General features: G+C 34.3%; 3 protein-coding genes, 1 long non-coding RNA gene and 1 pseudogene across 4 annotated transcripts in view; 4 read left to right on the forward strand and 1 right to left on the reverse strand.

Annotated features, from left to right (window-relative positions):
• The first annotated feature begins 1,456 nt into the window (after positions 1-1,456).
• Positions 1,457-3,754, forward strand: LOC143582915 (eukaryotic peptide chain release factor subunit 1-2 pseudogene; annotated as a pseudogene).
• Positions 3,755-6,355: 2,601 nt separating this feature from the next.
• LOC143582916 (uncharacterized) lies at positions 6,356-11,895 on the forward strand. Its single transcript, XM_077065377.1, has 9 exons — positions 6,356-6,532; positions 7,624-7,781; positions 8,741-9,218; positions 9,306-9,453; positions 9,895-10,005; positions 10,094-11,063; positions 11,137-11,385; positions 11,445-11,517; positions 11,669-11,895. Exons 1-9 carry the CDS (start codon positions 6,520-6,522, stop codon positions 11,887-11,889), a joined length of 2,421 nt encoding a protein of 806 aa, XP_076921492.1. The 5' UTR covers positions 6,356-6,519; the 3' UTR covers positions 11,890-11,895.
• Positions 11,896-12,993: 1,098 nt separating this feature from the next.
• On the forward strand, positions 12,994-13,596 carry LOC143582921 (uncharacterized). Its single transcript, XR_013144065.1, has 2 exons — positions 12,994-13,186; positions 13,267-13,596. It is a non-coding gene; the product is annotated as an uncharacterized LOC143582921 (long non-coding RNA).
• A 4,327-nt stretch (positions 13,597-17,923) lies between these two features.
• LOC143582909 (protein HOTHEAD-like) overlaps positions 17,924-20,226 on the reverse strand; it is a 29,207-nt gene continuing 26,904 nt past the window's right edge. The window contains exon 6 of the mRNA XM_077065374.1: positions 17,924-17,936. The gene's annotated coding sequence lies outside the window, so the exon portion shown is untranslated. The remainder of the gene's footprint in view (positions 17,937-20,226) is intronic.
• Positions 18,039-20,190, forward strand: LOC143582923 (protein LATERAL ROOT PRIMORDIUM 1-like). The gene is made up of 2 exons (XM_077065381.1): positions 18,039-19,274; positions 19,567-20,190. The coding sequence occupies exons 1-2, from the start codon at positions 18,647-18,649 to the stop codon at positions 19,881-19,883; spliced, it is 945 nt and encodes a 314-aa protein (XP_076921496.1). The 5' UTR covers positions 18,039-18,646; the 3' UTR covers positions 19,884-20,190.

The following is a 20,226-nucleotide window of genomic DNA, read 5'->3' on the forward strand; positions in this document are numbered from 1 at the left end:
TCAGCCGCTACCTACCCACCAACTACCAGCAGGGCACGTGCGTAGGCCACTGTTGGTGGAACAGGAACACTGTTGCAGCCGGCCACACCTCCTTGGAAACCTACCTTCGGCTATAAATACCACAAATGGTATGACCATCTCATCTTATCTTGTATCATCATATTATACCTGATATCTGCTCTAGCAATCTCTTAATATACATTTATATTTAAAGAGCAATCTAGTCTGATTCTCACGCCGGAGGGTGGTCACAAGGAGGAACCCCCCCTTCTCAGTGACAAGCTCACGGTGTCTGTTTTGCAGGTTATCAGAACCATCTTCTCAGGGTCTAACCCCTCGTGGGAAACAGCTATCTAACCCCAGGTTACCAGTAATCTGCCCGGGGTCCGGTTAGTGTTTCTTCACTTATATCTATCATCAAAAACCATAATATCTTGGTCGCAAACTTCCTCTCTCTTTCAGGTAATTGTTTGTTTCCGTCGATCATATAATTATATGCAACTTGCAACATTAATATATCGTGTCTAGTTCGTTGTTGTTCCTTTAGTTTACTTCGATCACTATAGGTTTTTCTTTTCTGCATGCATGTTTTATTTTGATATATATAAATAATCATTGACGCATGACGATTTGTACGTGCTTTAGGTTTTCAATTTTGGTGTAAAACTAATATATGTATGTGAACTGTTTGGCTGGAAGTTTTATTTAATAAACGAATGAACATGAACAATTTTTTAGTTTTTTTTTCTAGTTAAACTATCAGCTTATTTATGCTTGTTTCTTTATATTTTAATAAATATTAGTATAATACTTGGTTAATATTATTATTGGTATGGGCTTTAGGTTTTCAATTTTGGTGTAAAATTATTGCAGATTGTATTTTCCGTTGATTTAAAATTTTGCTTTTAAGGGTTTCGTGTTTGGATTAGTTTCCGCTTTAACTAAACATTCATTAACTGTTTGGCTGGAAGTTGTATGCTCGTTTATTTAATAAACGAAGTAACATGAACACAATTTTTTTTGTTCTTCCAGTTAAACTAATGAATACAAACACGTGTTTTATTCGTTCATTCTTGTTCGTGAATTTCCGTTCATTGTTGTTTATTTATGTTTGTTCGTTTATGCTTGTTCGTTTAAATTTAATAAATGGATATATAATTATACATCTATATATGTTTACTTGGTTATTATTGTTGCAAAATCATCCACTAGATCGAGTTTGTATTCATGATCATCAATTATGTTCATTTGTGTTCGTATACGTTTGTTCAATTTGTTTATGTTCGTTTACGTTTGTGAACTATTCGTGTAGGTTTTTAACGAACAAACATGAACAAAAAATTTGTTCGATTATATGTTCATGTTCTTGCTCATTGTCCTCAGTAATGCTTCATTATATATATGGAAATAAAAATAAATTGATATAACATCTGCTAATATTTTCAGATACTTCACAATGGTGGAACTAAAAGATACTGATGAAAACATAAAAACATGGAAAATGAAGAATCTTATTAAGTCCTTAGAATCCGCTCGTGGCAACGGTACCGGCATGATATCTCTCATCATGCCACCCGGTGATCAAATACCCCGTGTTACAAAAATGCTCAACGACGAATATGGAACAGCTTCCAACATTAAAAGCCGAGTGAACCGACAATCTGTTCAGGGTGCAATCACATCAGCCAAACAAAGACTCAAACTGTACAACAAAGTGCCTGCAAACGGTTTCGTGCTTTACACTGGGACTGTTGTAACAGAAGATGGCAAGGAGAAAAAGATCACTGTTGATTTCGAGCCTTTTCGGGCCATTAATGTTTCGTTGTATCTTTGTGATAATAAGTTTCACACAGAGGCTTTGAATGCATTGTTGGAATGTGATGATAAGTTTGGTTTTATTATTATGGATGGACATGGGACACTGTTTGGGACAATTTGTGGGAATACTCGAGACATTGTTCATAAATTCGGTGTTGATCTTCCGAAGAAGCATGGAAGAGGAGGTCAGTCGAGTTCAAGATTCGATCGTTTGAGAGTGGAAAAGAGGCATAATTATGTGAGTAAGGTTGCTGAGTTGGCAACACAGTTTTATATCAATCCTTCAACCAGCCAGCCCAATTTTGCAGGACTTATACTTGCAGGTACACTTAAAAACTTAAAACAAAGCCTGGTTTATGTTCGTTTATTTAATAAACGAATGAAAATGAACAAAACTTTTTATTTATTTAGTTCGGTCATGTTCATTACTATACGTTTGTTTATGTTTGGTCGTTTACGTTTTTTAAGGTCATTACAATATAGTCTAGTTTTAGTAACTTTTTAAGGCGAATACGTTGTTGTTTACATTTTATTTTAATTGGTTTTAGCTCTTTAATTTATCAATATTCAGTAGGGGTGTGCAGGAAACCGAAAAAACCAAAAAATCCAAACTGAAACAAAAACCGATGGTTTGGTTTTATGTTTTTGTAAAAACCGAACTAACGGTTCGGTTTTGGTTTTGCACATAATAAAAATCTGAAAAAAACGAACCGAACTGAAATCCTAAATTTTTGTTTTTTTTATAATTTTATATTAAGTAATTTATAAGAATTTAATAAACATGTAACTCAAATATTTTTGGTAAAATGTTTAAGAGTCTATTATTTTACAATTAACTATATTATTTATACCTAAATTAATTATTTTTTGAAAACCTTTTTTTGACCTAAAGTTTTCAAGTTCAAATGACAAAAACCGAATAAACCGAAACCGAACCGAAACCAAAATGAAAGCCGAAAAACCTCCAAAAACCGAAGTTTTGGTTTTCGGTTCGGTTTTAACCAAAAACCGCACCGAACCGCACCACGCACACCCCTAATATTCAGTTACGTTCGTTCGTTTACATTCTTGAACCGTTTGTTTATACTGTTAACGAACGGACATAAACGAACACAAACATACTTGTTCATGTTCGTTCGTTTCGTTTACAGGCCTATTCTTATTAATTCTCTACTTGCAGGGTCTGCAGACTTCAAGACTGAACTAAGTCACTCTAAGACGTTTGACCCGCGCCTGCAGAGGAAAATCTTGAACATAGTTGATGTTTCAAATGGGGGCGAAGACGGGTTTAATCAAGCGATAAATTCATCAGCTGAAATTCTTTCAAATGTTAAGTTCATGCAAGTGAAACACTTGCTAGGAAAGTATTTTGAACTAGTAAATCAAGATACTCATAAATATGTTAATGGTTTAAATGACACATTAAAGGCTTTAGAATTAGGTGCAGTTGTTAAGCTAATAGTTTGGGAGAGTCTTGATATTGTTAGATATAGTTTACAGAATATCGCAACCGGTGAAGTGATTGTTAAGCATTTGAACAAGGGTCAAGAGGGTGATCAAGAAAACTTTAGGGGTTTGGAAGTTGTGGAAAAAATGGCGTTGCTTGAATGGTTTGCGAATAGTTATAAAAGGGTTCGGTTGCACGCTTGAGTTTGTTACGGATAAATCGCAAGAGGGAAATATGTTTTGTAAAGGCTTTGGTGGTATCGGTGGGATTCTTCGGTATCAGTTGGATGTTCGTTTGTTTGATGAGGCGTCTGATGACGATGACGTGTCTGATGATGAGGTGTCTGGTGATGACGTGGCTGATGATGAGGTGTCCGATGATGAGGTGTCTGATGATGAGGTGTCCGGTGATGAGGTGTCTGATGATTTTGATGATGAGGTGTCTAATGATGAGGTGTCAGAGGATGAGGTGTCTGAAGATTCTGAATAGCAATCATTGATCCCCTACATGCCGGTGCAGGCGAATGAGGTACGCCTGCATCAGGCGCGAGTTCTCAAGCATGACGCTGCTCGAGTTGAGGTACATATATATCTTTTTATCTTTATAAAATTATGAAACTGGTTTAATGTTTTGATTTTTTAGGAACTAAAATTGGAGAAAAGTTATGTGAACACAAGTGGTGCTGATCGCGTGCGTATCAAGCCGACGAGTCAAGCTGGATCGGGTTTAGTTCCGTTACAAATAGTTTGTGTGACCGAAGTTGAAGGATGCTTAGCTTAAGCATGTTTTCATGGCTGTCTAAAGGTTTCTTGCAGTGGTTAAGAAGGTTAAACTTTTTCATGTTTTTGGTTAATAATAATATAATGGACATGTATGACATTTAAGTTTATTGTGTTTGCTTATGTGGATTGTTATCATTGTGTTTCCTTTTTACTGGTTGTTTTAAGTTATGATATATAAGATTTTTATGGTTGATGGTGTTTTTGTACTTGTTCTCTTGATTGTTGAGTGGCAATGCACATGGTTTATAATTACACAAGTGGAACCCAGTATTGCTTATGATAGTACCCATTTACCTGCTAAGTTCTCGTTAGTACCTGATTATATTTTATAAATACGTAATAATATAATATGTTATATACCCTAAACACTTAACCCTAAATTTTTATACCAAACAATTGAACACAACGCATATAATTTTAATCCCAACATCAAGCAGACGTCGCACAATTCTTCTCCGATCCTCTTTGCACAGTAGTCGCAACCCTTCAATTCCCCAGTCTACCTCCCACATATCCGATTGTCCGACAGTCCAACCTCCTCGCTGTTGCAGCGGCGCCACCAGAACGACCGAGCCCTTCTAAACAGGTTGATATGTGTTTCTAAACAACTCTTGATAACATGTTCGTGCTCGAGTTTTTGATACATGTACATGATAAGATTTCGTGTCATTTAAACGATATGCCAACACTAGTTTATAATAGTGTTTAGTTTTAACAGGGTTTGGTTAAATATAACTTTAGATGATGTACATCCTATTATACGGGTGTGTGGGACAAGGTATATGGGCATAAACGGTAATGATATAAAGTGATTTACAAAGATGAAATGATTAATGTACTATAGGTGAATATAGTAACAAGAGGTGGCGAGAGAAAATCTAGAGTGAATACGAGGCATGGAGGAGAGAGAAATAAGGCAATGCACGATAAATTTCATGGATGTTTACCACGTCCTTGATTTCGAGAATTCGAAGTTTGAACTTATAACTTGTCAAGATGTAATACATTCATCCACTGTATAATAATTCCACTAAATGTGGTACTTATGTTGCTTGGTTTAACAACTGTTCAACAAAACAGTTGATGTAAAAAATACACACGATGATGCGACCGAGTTGTACAATTCTTACAACACTTACCTCTTTTATATGATCAACGCACCACCCCATGTAACATTTTCTTCTTATAATATATTATATACGTATAGAAGTCTTTGAGTATATCATTCGTCTTAGATAGGTTTAATAAATACTTTATCACTAATTTAATTACAGTAGTTTAAACAAACACTTAGACATATTTAAGTCTTTTGTAATGATTATTTAATTTAAATTTGATTTTTAAATTATTGTGTGTGTATAGTGGATTTTACAGCCCGTTAACAATTTAACCTACCTTCATATAACGCCCCTTAACTTATGAAGGGAGTGGTATCAGGTATGCCACTCGTTAACCATTGTCAACTCAGTTTTAACAGCCTATGCGTTAAGGTATACCCATGGGCCTTATATACAAACATCTATCTTTATAATTATCATAGATCATAAGGGCATGCGTAGTAGTCTAACAACATCCACACAACGCATCAACCAAAAAACGCCCCAGCACCGCTACAGGAGGGTGTTTTGGTGACTTTTTGAGTGCTCCCGTGGGGTAAATAACGCCCTTGTACGAGAAACTTTTCAATAGTAAACCTTTTATAAATTTGTAGCCATCGAGCATCAACCACATTATTTTCTTTTTCTTAATACATTTAATTATTCAAGTTAAACATTATTTTAACTAAAGTAAACGAGTAAAATTATTACACACCTTACCAGATAAAATTTTTTGACGGTGACGTGACATTGACGTTTTTCACCTTGTTGTGGATCTATTATAGATGCCCTAATTAATTTATAGTTGAGAAATCATATATACTAATCAAGTTTGTTTTCACTAGTTTTTAAATTAATAACTTTTTAACGCATTTGAAAAAATATATTGTCATCGTTAAGGTGTTTATGGGGAACGCCCAATCAATCTCTGATCCGATTAAGATAATATAGTCTGCTTAGAGTGAAAAAACAGAATTATCAAAATTTAAAAAATAAGATAGCTTAAACACAGTAAAATCGTAAAAAAAATTAACAAGGTTTTAAAAATAGCAATAAAATAAATAAAGTTACACCATACCTTAAAGAACATAAGTAGAAAAATATTATTGTAACATTATGACACAATCTTCCCCAAATATCATTCCGAATGATACATCTTATATTATAAGAAATTATTATATCATATTACATCATAGACTCCTACACCTAAATAAAATAAATTATTCAAAGACAAAAGTACTACGACTGTCCTGTACTTTGAATGTCTAAACACTAAACTGAGTTGATTACTAATCTCAAGTCTTCAAAAGTTCACTTGAAAATCTTGTTTCTGTGTTCTACTTCAAACACTCTACTTGTTTTCTTGATCTAACTCATGGGTTCTAAAGGTATGCTTGTGGGTCCTAAATCTTAACGCCTTTTAGGGTTTTTCTTGAATCAAGATTACTACTTTTTCTTGATTTTTTTTTATTTTTATTTTTATAATTTTGGGTTTTTTTTAATTGTTTTAGTTAGGACAGTGCATAATGTAGGTTGATTTGTGTATAAAGAGGTGCAATTTTGTAGGGGTTTGTGTTTGAATTGTGGAATTGAGACTGATTAATGGATTGATATTATTATTATTATTTTTTAATTTGTTTAGTTAAAAGTTTATGAGTTTGTTTGAAAACCCTAGATAGTTGTGTATAATTTTTATTTTACCTTTTTTTTTTATAATTTTTGTCAGCATAGAATGTATATCTTTATGCATTTAGATTTGCATGTCAAGAAATTTGGGTGTAAATGATTTTTGTAATGGTGAAATAAAAGGGATTTTTGAGTTAAGTTGTTATGATTGCTTTAGTGGTGAAAAATTGTGTGAATTTATAAATTCAGACTCTTGTTGTCTTTCAGTTTGTGTTCGGGTTTAGGTTATAATATGCTTTTTAATAGGTTAGAACTTGGATTTTTAAGGATGGTACTAAATATTATAATCTTTAAAACTTTTGATCCTTGTACATAGTTGTTCTTTCTTGTAGTAATATCTTTTTTTGGTTTTATGTTTAATTCAAGAACTTAGATTGTTCGAATCGATTAAAGATTCGGGAAATTTGGCTTCATACTTTTATGGGTTGTTAATGTATTTAAGCGATTTTTTTGTACTACATGCTTGTGTTCCCATTTCGGTGGCATAGCGTGTAATGTGTATGTATAGTAATAAGTAATAACAGTCTTAGATCTTACATCTTTCCAACTGTTTGTTTTTGTTCGTATCTTGACTCGATTAGTTTCATTAAATATCATAAATAAGGTCAATCTGCGTAAATGAACGCTTTAAAACTTAGCCCTTGTCCTATTTGGCGTGATGACTAGATAATATTTGATAAAACATTGAAAGTTCCAAACTTTCTTGTCTTTCACATTTCAATGTATGATACATGATCTTTCGTTTAATATATATTTTTTTTAAATTTACTTATTTGATGCTGATGAAATGCAGGGGCGATGGACATAGATTTGCCCAAAGAGGTCGGTCCAACCGAGGAGACCGTTGAAGCCCTAATGGAATATTTGGTTGGTCCATTGCTACCTCTGAAGCATACAGACTTTGCAAAGGAAACACCGTCTGAAGCAAAACAAAAATCCGTTGCTAAACAGGTAAAATAGTTAATGTTTCATCCGTGTTTCGTTTTAAGACATTTTTTCATCAAGACCGTTTGTTCATCACTTGAATGAGTTTTAGTGGTTTTAATGTTTCATAATATGGATAAAGGTGACAACTTTGATCCATTTGGTTATAAACGGATCGATTTAGGTTACACTAGACCTTAAAAGGATTTTATTTCGCTAAAAAGGCAACAGGTCAAATGGTTTAAACGGGTCAAACACGTCAAAAGTCAACCAAAGTTCATTTAAAAATTTTGTATTATGAATTTATGTTTAGGGGTGAGCAAGAAACCGAAAAAACCGATTCGAAACCGAAAAATCCAAACCGAAACAAAAACCGACGGTTTGGTTTTATGTTTTTGTAAAAACCGAACTAACGGTTCGGTTTTGGTTTTGCATGTAAAAAAAACCGAAAAAACCGAACCGAATTGCTAAATTTTTGTTTTTTTATATTATATATTAAGTGATTTATAAGAATTTAATAAATATGTAACTTCAAAATTTTTGATTAAATGTATAATAGTCTATTATTTTACAATTAACAAAATTATATATACCTAAATTCATTATTTTTTGCCAATTTTTTTCGGCCTAAAATTTTCAAGCTCAAATGGTAAAAACCGAAACCGAAACGAAATCCGAAAAAACCATAACCGAACGGTTTCAAAAACTCCAAAAACCAAAGTTTTGGTTTTCGGTTTGTTTTAGCCAAAAACCGCACCACGCACACCCCTATTTATGTTTATAATAATATGAATATACGATTGGTAAACGTGAAGGCATTCTATATAAATCAAGAGTTTTCCGTCATAATGATAAACGATGTTATTACTTTATAGTTTATACTTACAATATGTTACGTTATATGCCTATATTTTACTGATTTTTCAATATATGTCAGCTGGATTATGTTCATACGGGTCTAAATACTATTATTGACTGGCTTTCAGGTTCATGCTGCTGTAGTACTTTACAACTATTATCATCACCTAAACCACCACCGAGAAAGCCGACTCCTAAAGTTTGATCACTTCTGTAAGCTGGCTCTAATGTTCAAACCAAGCATTTTCCACCACATGAAACACACATGTCAACCGAATGATACCGTTTTAAGCGACCCCGAAAATCAGCTTTCACTAACAGAAAAAGCAATAAAGGATGCATGCACCATATCCGAGACTTTGCTAAACGCTTCTGATAATATCTCAAACGTTATAAAAGAATGGCAAGTAACCAAAGTGGCGGTTTTGTTAATAGACTCGAAGAAAGAAAATTGCTTCCTGCAGTTTAACAATGGAGTGTGGTCGGTTATTGAAAAGGAAATTTTTCCCGAAAGTAAAAAACGAAAGAAGATAATGATGGAATACGATGAAGAAGGTGAAGTAGGGTATCAAAAGCTTGCGTTTTTAGCTTGTAAAGAAGTTGCAGGTAATATTATTTTTGTATTTTGCTAGTTGAATAGTTTTGGTAATAACATTAAAGTGTAGTTTTGATATGATTGTTACAATGAAACAGGAATCCCGTATCGCGATCTTAAGATTTTGGAAAGCCATGTGGTTTATTCGTTGAGTCAAGCGAAAACCGCCACTCGGTTTTTCATAGTGCAGAGCACTAAAGGAATCAGTGAAGATAATATGGTTCCTATTCAAGATGTTATTTCTAGGTTAGTATTACTTTATATCTATATGTATACTTTTATCCTATATTATAATACATATGAGGAGGACAAAAAGATAATTTAACATAATTTTAAGAGTTAAGTAATTACAACTTTTAAAACATATGGTACAATCTTTTGAAGCCAAATATTCCTAGCACATGCAAGTTCCCTCGTGTTTATTAAACGTCAATAACTTTTTTACACGCCATTTTTTAAAAAAGAAAATTACACCATAATAACAAGTGTTTTTTATATCTTTGATACTAGTGTAGTGACTTTTTTCTCCTTCAAATACAATATTATAAATCACCAACCTAAGTGTTGTGTTCCCTGCCGCAACGGACGAGCACCTCTCTAGCGCGCGCGTGTGTGTATATATATGTGCGTGTGTGCATGTGAGTGCATTTTTCTAAGGATCACATTAATGTTGTGTTATTTGTGTAGCTTACAAGGGCCGGTGGTAAAAAAGTGTTTAGGCAGTTGGGTAATTACTCCGGTTGTTGAGTATTACTACCTGCTTCCGTATGCTGACATTATATCAAAGTTGTTCAAAAGGTAACTTATTCATGATTCAAAATTTGATCATAATGAAACTATTTTAGAGTAATACAATATTTTCATAACCCTTTTAATATGTTTGCAGAGAATCAAATAGCTTACGACATCAAGTAAAAGAGGTAAGTGCAGTCGTGAGTATGATTCAGGGCTCACAAAAGTCAACTGAAGGTGGTCAAAGTAGGAGAGTCTCCGATAACTTGCAAAAAAAGTCAAAGTCGGACCCGCAAAATGTGTACAACAGTAATTTAACTGTAAAAGAACCTCAAGAAAGCAAAGTTGGCAAAAACACATATCTGGTCAACCAATGCAGTGAGAAAGAAAACGGTCAAAGTAAGGTCTCTGTTGACTTGCAGAAAAAGTCAAACTTGGACCCTGAAAACGTGCACAACGGTAATCCAAGTAAAGTTAGCAATAACACCTATGAATTTAACCAATCCAGCGAGAAAGAAAGCGGTGAAAGTATGATAGTCTCCGATAACGCGCAAAAAAAGTCAAAGTTGGACTCTGAAAATATGCACATCAGTTCTTCGACTAACGAAGAACCTCACGACAGCAACGTTAGCAATAACGGATATGAGTCAAACGAATGCGGTTATACTTTGGAACCTGTTAGCAAGGTGGCAGATGATGTCATTACTTCTCAAGTTACTGCAAGCCCGGTTGACCAAAAAGTCAAAGATAATAAAACTTCTGTTGGAAACAGTATCGCGGTTTCTAATATTACTTCTCAAGTTACAGGAAGCCCGGTTCACCAAAAAGTCAAAGATAATAACAGTATCACTTCTGTTAGCAAGGTGGCAGATGATGTCATTACTTCTCGAGTTACAGGAAGCCCGGTTGACCAAAAAGTCAAAGATAATAAAACTTCTGTTGGAAACAGTATCACGGCTTCTAATATTAAGCAGGAAGTTATGAATGAATCTTGCAGAAGTATAGACGTCGATAAGCTATTGATTTGCTTCCAAAAAGAAAATCGAAACAATAAAGTCCAAACGCCACTGAAGGTTTATCGTCATGCAAAACGATCATCTTCAACAACTTCTGCCAACAGCAAGGTGAATTGATTTAATTGTGATTTTAGTATTTAAAATATGTAATTTATGTGACTTAACTTTCGGCTAGTTTCAGGCGAATCCGAAGATTTTGAATAATGCGTCAACCGTTAGTCAAACTAAAGATGAAAAGGCTGAGGTTGAAAAACTGTCTTGCATGGTCCCACCTAATGAGGATATAAAAATTCAACCACTAGTCAAAGTGAATAACAATAATAACAATAATAATAATATCGTTGAAGACTTTAATTTGACAGTAAATGCAAAGAAATCTGAATTATCAGATGCTGCGCTTCGAGCTCTTTTGAATAAAAGACAGAAACTGGTATGCTTTTATGTTTAAAGTTTTAACTGTCATGTTAAATATTAATACACGTCTAGCAGTATGATCAACAACGAGACATAGAAGGCGAGTTGGCTTTATGTGCTAAAAAGATTCAGGCAATCATGAATGGCGGTATGCCTACATTATTATTATTATTATCATTATTTTTTGTTGGAACTTGATTAATATTAATGTTAAAGAAAAAAAGATAATAATAATAATAAAAAAAAAAGAGAAAAATATTGATGATGACTGTTTATTATTTTGTTTTCCATTTTAAAAGGTGTTGGAGATTGCTTGGGCTTAAAGCTAGAAGCTGTTATCGAGTGTTGCAATGAGATTTGTAAGCAAGATGAGACGCAAACTCAACAACAAACAAACATGCTTGTTTCTAGAAGCTTTCCCGTGTTGTCGGGAAAGAGCTTGTCTGAAGCCCAATTCACTTTGAGAAAAGCATGTCAGGCAAGTCTTTTAAGTTATTTGATTCACATCAGAAGAAAATGAACGGGCTGTAGGGCTGTAAACGCCGGCTCGGCGCGTTTACAAACCGAGCTGACATGTTGAGCTCGAGCTAGCACATTTATCTTTAATTTTTTTTGAACTTTTTTATATTTTACACATACTCATATATAAAACCTAAAAGGCTAAAACTAATATATGTAGCATACACTTAATGCAGAATTTATAATAAACTACATAATCTGTATATACTAAAATTTGGGTTATAATTAGTATTTTATTAAATGCTTTACTTTTAGATGAACTAACGGAAATTTTTGATACTTATTTTTTATTTTTTTTTACACTAAAAGAAGTCATACGGCTTTAAGTTATATATATATATATATATATATATATATAGGTGAGGATCCTACGAGAACCCTTTGAAAATTGAGAACTTTGAGAACCATTTTGAGTCTAAAAAAAACCCTTAAAAAAATTTACGAAAAAAATTATAAAACAAAAAAAACCGAAAATTATTAAAAAGTAATAAAACTAAAAAAAATTATTTTTCATCCCGGTTTCATAAAAAAAACTTAATTATACACATATGTATATTTTTATTTAATCTCGATTTACCTAATGTACACATATGTACATTATCATTTATCTTAGTTGTACATATGTGTATTAAGAATAACTTGTATGAAATTAAAAAGTATAATTTTGCTAAACCGATATTTTTTTAATTTTTATTATGAAACCGGAATGAAAAATAAATCTTTTTGGTTCTTTTACTTTTTTTATTTTCGCTTTTTTTGTTTTATAATTTTTTTTTAAAAAGAGTTTTTTTTGTGGTCCAAAATGATTCTCAAAGTTCTCAATTTCAAAATAGTTTTCACATGATCCTAATCCTATATATAGTGTGTGTGTGTAGACATGTAGATGTATACATTTTAAACGAGCGAACTTCAAGAGAGCCACAAGTTTTTACAACAGCCCTATCGAGTTGGATAACGAGTCAAAATGTATAATTTTTGGTATGCGTTGACCAAAATACTTCAACTTTTTTTTCTTTCAAAAATGATTATTTATTTAAAAAAAATTGTGAGAAATATGACTTTCTGAAAGTATACTATCTCAATAATAATAATCTATTTTTTAGTACAACACTATGGGAGATTTTTATTATTAAGCTAGTTTTATCATATAATCTGAATCTACCAATATTAACTAAATTATGCATTCTCTTTTATATTATATTAACACCATAACAAAGTCTTCTTTTCCCAGGAGTTGGATGATATCTGTCTATCAAACAACTGGACGTTGCCGGCATACCACACGTCACATTCTGATGGTAACATAGTTAACTTTGTTTTGAATTTACGTATTTCTAAAACTAGCCCATGCCTGTTTTAACGTGTTTCTTGTGTGTAGGCGGGTTTGTGGTTAATGTGACTGTGAAAGGAGCTAACTTTGAATGCTTGGGTGCGAGTGACAATAAACCGAGTATTAACGAAGCAAGAAACGTGGCTGCAACGGATGTGATCATGAGGCTGCAGCAAATGGCAGGTGGGATGAAAACCGCAGCTTGAGTTTAGTAATGCTAATGTCGGTAGTTTAATGATGTCGGTTTAAGATGATGTACAGAGGTTGTGTGTACAGCAATCATTTACTATTCCCATTGTATTTCATTGCTGGTGGAGATTAAACTTAAAGTGTGCTGATTATGGAACTTGGTTGCGTATTTAGTTATTTTTCATGACTTGCTATTGTGTTGTACTTTGGTTAGTTAAGTGGTCACGTAAGTAGTTATAACGGTTGGTTTGGTAACTTAAATTTAGCGTTGGCAGTCGGACTTAGAGGTGCACAAATCGGGTATTAGAAAAACCCGGGTTCGGGTATGATCGGGTATTAGCAATACCCGGGTCGGGTTCGGGTCTGGGTATATTGCCTCTAAAAACCATACCCTGTGTATCGGGTTCGGGTCGGGTATAGAACTGGGTATTCTAAAACCGGGTGTTTGAATACCCTATTCCCTGGTATTGAAAAAACCATATTTCCGGGTTTTTTCCAGTTATTTTTTGGGTATAGATTGGAATTTTTAGGGGTTGCACTTTTTAGGGGTATTTTTCAGGTATTTTATACTTATATTTTGGGTATAGATCGGGTATTTGAAAAACCCGGTTCGGGTTTTCGGGTATTACCGGGTACAATCGGGTCCGGTTCGGGTACGGGTTTAGTACTAAAATGCATACCCTATCCGTACCCTACGTCGGGTTCGGGTATTAAAAACCCGGGTATATAAAAACGGTTCCAGGTTTTTTTTCAGGTCCGGTTCCTGATTCGGGTTTTTTTGTCACCTCTAGTTGGACTTAACTAATTTAGTTAGGTAGATATTGGCCTTTAATTAACCTCCTTGCCATAACGTAGCGGAACCAGAATTTTTTAATCATAGGGTCATCAGAAAGTCATTTTCTCACTGTACGTCAACTCATGCTTCTTTTTAAAAAAATATAATAAAAAATCTGACTTTCGTATGTAAATATTTAACAAAATCCGCTTCTGTCATAATGCACAATCTTGTTACTTTTAGAAAGTTATACTTGTCTAGGTTGTTACTAGTAAATGAGAGTTCGTGGTCACGAGCATTAATGTACACGATGGATGCAAACATAACATTTATGATATATAAGGTAAAGGCGTATCGTATCTACGAGTAGTATATGCTGAGTATAAAACGTGTTATCAGATTTTCCTTTTCTTTGCCACACGTCATGGCAGACGAAACATCCCTACCCAAGTAGCTGAACCACAATCACGGCTACTATTAGCCGTAACTAAGGCTATGCGGTTTTACGTTAAAGCGTCACATCATTGTCACGTATGCAATGAGGTTTTAACTAATCACCATTTCACTTTGACATAGTTGTTCTAACTAAAAATTAAATTTAAGAGAAAGATTAAAATAATAAAAAAATGTGTAATTGGTTGATTGGGGATGAACCCCACCTCTCACACCCCTCTCCACGTTAAAGCTTTGGCAGAATCACTTTCGACGCCCGCTATCGACACCCACGTAGGTGTTTGAGGTGCTAAAGTGTGACATAACATGTCTTTGATGTTCCAACCGTTCTTCACTATACATGGTCTAATATCACCGGTTTCTTGTATGTGTCAAATATACATGTCAATACATCATTTCCAACATATGTCAATTCTACTTTGAACCAGGGGTTAGGCTAGCCATAGTGGGGTGATTAAAAGGGGCAACGAGGGCGACAGAAGCAACAAGGGGAGCGAACACCGCTTCCCGGGGTGACAAGAGGGGCAATAAGGGGGTGGCGACTAGTTTTTGTCGCATGCAATGTTTGTTTTATTATTATATATAAGGTACAACACCATTACACTCCTAAAAAAACCCATACTTTGCTAACCATGACGTCATATGACGCAAGTCACCCCATTTTATAACCCATCAACTTATATATGTCATTTCATCTTTCTCGTCTTTGCATAAAATAAAATAAAATATTAGCCTAGACCATAATAGAAATAAAACCTGAAAGTGAATCTTGGTTATTATGAACCATGTTACATATAAAAGTAAAAGAAATGTTAATTTTTAAAGTTTATTAGTATTATTATTATTATTGTTATTATTAAAATCAATTGCCTTGTAATTAACAAAAGTATGAATGAAAATATAAAATGCAAAGTTAAACCTTGTATATTTCATACCATTAACGACAGTCACCTTATATTTAACAATTTTCATGAAAATTAAATCAACTTGATAAACGAAATATATAAAGATTATATATATTTAACAATACTAGATAAAATAAATAAAAATAATAAATTTCATTAAGTTAAAAAACACTATAAAAAATACCTAAATTTTATTAATTCAACATACAAAAGTTTACATATAACTAAATAAATTTAAAAACATATAGATTCTTGAAATTATAATCCAATCCACGGAACATGTTATGGGTAAAAATCCAAGGATCCTGACAGTCAGAATCCTCGTAAGGATCCGCCCAGTGCACCAGGATCATAGACCGAAGACAGTATCCTCATTAAGTATCGAGCATTATATCTCACAATCAAAGTTTGGTTACTTAATTATCCTTGTGTAATATTTGTCCAAAACAGTTCCATACCGGTTCACTAATTCCTGTCTTCGTCTAAGGGCTATTCCAGCATACGATCCTCAAGTCCCGGTTCATACGATCCTCTATGATAGCTTCCTATCCCGCATCCACCATGTTCATAATTCTTTCATCTTTTTGTTTCTCGTGTCAACCGTCTCTCTTAAATGACCCTCCTTCAACGTCATCACTTCGATGAAAAAGTTGGTAAGAGTCTCCATAACTACATATCAGTAACATGATAATCACGCTTTCAATTTTAATTAAACTTACAATGCACCTTTATTAGTAAGAAAAAGCCATAGGACTCGTCTCTTTGCAAATTGACCGGATTCAAAAAGACAACAAAAGTTAGAACATGAAAAAAGAAAAAGAAAAAAATAAAGACTAGAATGGAATACAATAAACTCCATAATTGTAACTCAACTTTAGCCAAAATTTTATGAGTAGAATCGAACAATTATTAACCTTGGGGATGTAGTCAAATATAAGTTGATGACCTAGCCTATAGAATTAATAAAGATAAGCTACAAATTATTGTGCCTTAGATGGCCTTTCCCATCCTAATCCTATAGAACTTTAGGATCCACCCAGGGTTATAAACCAAGAAGAATCTTAATATAAAAAGATGAGTGAATGTTTACCTTCTTTCCCATCCACTCATCTCACACCCAATAATTTATGCTAGGATTATATAATGTTTTCTTTTTCGGTATTATCGGTAAGACTGAATGTCGTGAGATGATTTCTTGTGTCACCTAATTTAAAAACTCATAAGAAATGTTAAAAGACCGTCAAAGGGCAGAGGCGCCAACAGCTTAGCGGGCATAAGGTGAGGGCTTGGGTTTGCGGCCAAAGTTTTTTCTAACCAATAAATTTATTTTTTCATAATTTTTTAGTTAAATGTTTAAAGATAATTATGCTTTTAGTTAAATTGTTATACATTTTAGAAAGAAAAAGTAAGTAAACTACTACATGTAAAAAAAACATGTAAAAAAACATATAAAAGAAAAAATATTATTAAAACGCACAATTATATATATAGAAAAACACTGTGAGTTTGAATCTTTGAATGGTAACAAAATTTACTTTTATTTAAATATGTCTTGGTATAATCTTACACTAGCTCTCTTTTATTATAAGTTTTTTTAACCAACCATAAATTGACATGTGTTACACTTATAATATTTATTTTTTTGTTTATAATTTTTGCTGTAATATAAATTCAAATATATTGTTGCGACATGCTTAATTTTATCTACATGTCAATATAAGTTTCATTAAAAACGAACTTACGTATGATAATGTACAACGGAGTTTCATGTGTTGTGTTCATGCTATATGAGCCTCTTCATACTAGAATAGTCAAACGGACTTAGTTACTAATGACGCATGTATAACTTAGAGGGTATGTTTTAGCCAATCTCATTAAATTATTCTTTTTTTTACAACTAATAAATTGCTTCTAAGTATACTTAACTCGACGATCTCCTGCATGTTTGAATCCTCATGTTTAAAAGAAAGGGAACACTTATTATATCAAGTTATCAACAAAAGGCAACACATACCATAAGACCAAGTGGATGTACAAATATTTTAGACCAAATATATAAATACAACACTAACCTTTAGCATAAAAGTACAGTTGGTCTTCTGGTCCAATGTCAAAGTCAATATGAACGACTGACATCCCGGTTTTAAAATGGGTAATTATTAAAGTTTTTATCTTCGGTATGAGCCGAATTCGAATCCCTACATACAAATTTCATGAGGCCGTGCGTCGTGGCCGGCGAAATAGGGCGAGAAAGGGCTACAACACCGCCCCCTGACGATTTTAGTGGCGAGGGGGGGGGGCTATTGTCGGCTGTCGCCTGCTTGTTTTGTATATATATTAATATTATGTATGTTTGTAAGTGTGATATAGGCTACAACAATACACCCAAAAAACAAAACTTATCCTTTGCTGATTGGTGTCACATGACATAAATCGTCTCATTTTGTAACCCCTTCACTACAGATAGCTTGACAGTGAGTTAAAGATGATCTCAAATCCCTAGTTTTTTTTAAACACCCCCCATAAAAAAGCTAGGAGGCTAGCTAGGAACTTAAGTTTATGACAGGAGTGTTAAAGTAATAGCATAGCATAGGAAGCAGACCTAGAGAATGGAAGGATAGTGTGGGGGTCATAAACTCTTCCCATCCACATACAAAATCTAGTCTCTTTATACACTTCACATTAATTATTGAGAGCAGAAAATAAACCCCAACCCACCAAACCAAACCAAACCAAACCAAAATCTCTCATTTTCCAACACCACCACCATCACTAACAACATCATCCTATGTATTCATGATACACTCCATGTTCCACAGTATCTTCTCATAGATCTTACATTTGTTTCTTATGTATGTTCCAAAACAATTTAATTCACTTTAAATTGCCATAATAAATATTAGTAGCTGTGGCTTCTAGCAGGAGTACTAGACTGTTATCTTCTGATCATTTTGGTGCATTTGCTGACTGGGTGGCAAGCCCTCCATCCTCTTCTGGGGTCAAGGCTGCCGACCAGGACCTCTCCTTAGGCTTCAATGCCGGAGGGTCCTCTGGTATCTGGTCGGCAGCCTCAGAACGCCATATTAACTATGACGTCCAACCCGAGATGGGCATGTTTATCGTTGCTCCAACAACGACAAACCATCATCTCTTGGATCAATCACATAGGGTCATTCATCCAACAATATCCAACTCTAACACCGACACTGATGCAACAGCACTGGGCGTTGGGGTTGGTGTCGGTGTTGGAGTTGGAGTCATCCCACTTTTAGCTGGCAGTGTTGCCAGTAGTAATAATAATAATAATAATAATAATAATAATAATATACAGTTCTGGCAAGCTCCACAAAACTATGCAAAAAAATCTATACTCTCTGAACATGGATTTGGCGGCGGTGTTGGCGGTGTTGGCGGCGGCGGCTCAGCGTCAACGTCAGGGTCTACGATGAGGTGTCAAGACTGCGGAAACCAAGCGAAGAAAGACTGCAACCATCGGCGTTGCAGAACTTGCTGCAAAAGCCGAGGATTTGACTGTGCAACCCACGTGAAAAGTACGTGGGTTCCAGCTGCTCGCCGTCGCGAACGACAGTTGATAATTTGCGGCGCAACAGTAGCCGCTGGCTCATCAGCCTCTACCTCTGGCACCAAGAAGCCTAGACTCGCTTCTCGTGCCACGACCCCTTCTCACACTTCTACTTCTAAAAGTTTAGGCACTAGTTCGAGTCATCACCGAGGTAATTATTAGAACCTATAGTATTTAGGGTTTAGTATCGAGCCAATGGACCTAGTTTATCGCTATATATTGTAACCTGAGGGTTATTATTGTAACCCAACCCACGGGTTTCAATAATATATAGAGATAAATCGTGTGTCAGTGCAAGGCAATCGTGACAATTAACAAAACTTCATTTATTTCATTAACGTATAAATCCGAACCTTATTATTATTATTATTATTATTATTATTATTATTATTATTATTGTGCAATGACAAATGTGAAACGATTTGTTTTAATATTGTTACTAGATGCAAGTTTTATGCAATCATTGCCCGGTCAAGTACGCGCTCCAGCGGTGTTTAAGTGTGTGCGTGTAACCGCAGTTGAAGACGGAGACGATGAGTATGCATACCAAGCAAGTGTAACAATAAGTGGTCATGTGTTCAAAGGCTTTCTATATGATCAAGGTGTTGAAACAAGAGACCAACCTAATGTTGTTACAAATTTATCCGAGTTGCATTTAGGTGGCGGTGGCGGAGGGAGGAATGTGGGTTGTTCGTTAAGTTCGCCACCGCTTAATCCACCGGCGGCTTACGGGTCATCCGGTGGTGGATTGCTTGGTTGACCCTATTATTATTAAACATTAGTGAATTAGTTCACTCTCAATGTTTTTGATTACTACTCATCATGCCTTTTATTTTTATTAAAGTTGAGAATTTTATGGAATATAAATTATAATAAAATGTTATTATCCAATGAAATTGCTTGAGACATAATCCGGGTTTTCTGTATGCATGTTTTATGCAATTTGTGCACTTGGCTCGATGACAAAACACGTTAGATTGATGTATGGTATGATATATATATATATATGTTTTGATATTATATTTTGACTTTGGTGGCCAGCTTTAATAAATAATGTGTCCAAATCATGAGAACCTTCCCATCCCATGAGTTGAGTTATGGAT

Source organism: Bidens hawaiensis, unplaced genomic scaffold (genome assembly GCF_021521415.1).
Source record: "Bidens hawaiensis isolate Kalapana, Puna unplaced genomic scaffold, B.hawaiensis_p1.1 tig00032064_1, whole genome shotgun sequence".
Lineage (NCBI taxonomy): Eukaryota > Viridiplantae > Streptophyta > Magnoliopsida > Asterales > Asteraceae > Bidens > Bidens hawaiensis.

Bases quoted from the DNA above. Each gene is read 5' to 3' on its own strand.
- LOC143582916 (XM_077065377.1), top strand. The intron at 10,006-10,093 runs GTAACTTATTCA...ATATGTTTGCAG, and splicing joins ATATCAAAGTTGTTCAAAAG to AGAATCAAATAGCTTACGAC. The intron at 11,064-11,136 runs GTGAATTGATTT...GGCTAGTTTCAG, and splicing joins CAACTTCTGCCAACAGCAAG to GCGAATCCGAAGATTTTGAA.
- LOC143582923 (XM_077065381.1), top strand. From the start codon at position 18,647: ATGGGCATGTTTATCGTTGCTCCAACAACGACAAACCATCATCTCTTG. The intron at 19,275-19,566 runs GTAATTATTAGA...TATTGTTACTAG, and splicing joins TAGTTCGAGTCATCACCGAG to ATGCAAGTTTTATGCAATCA.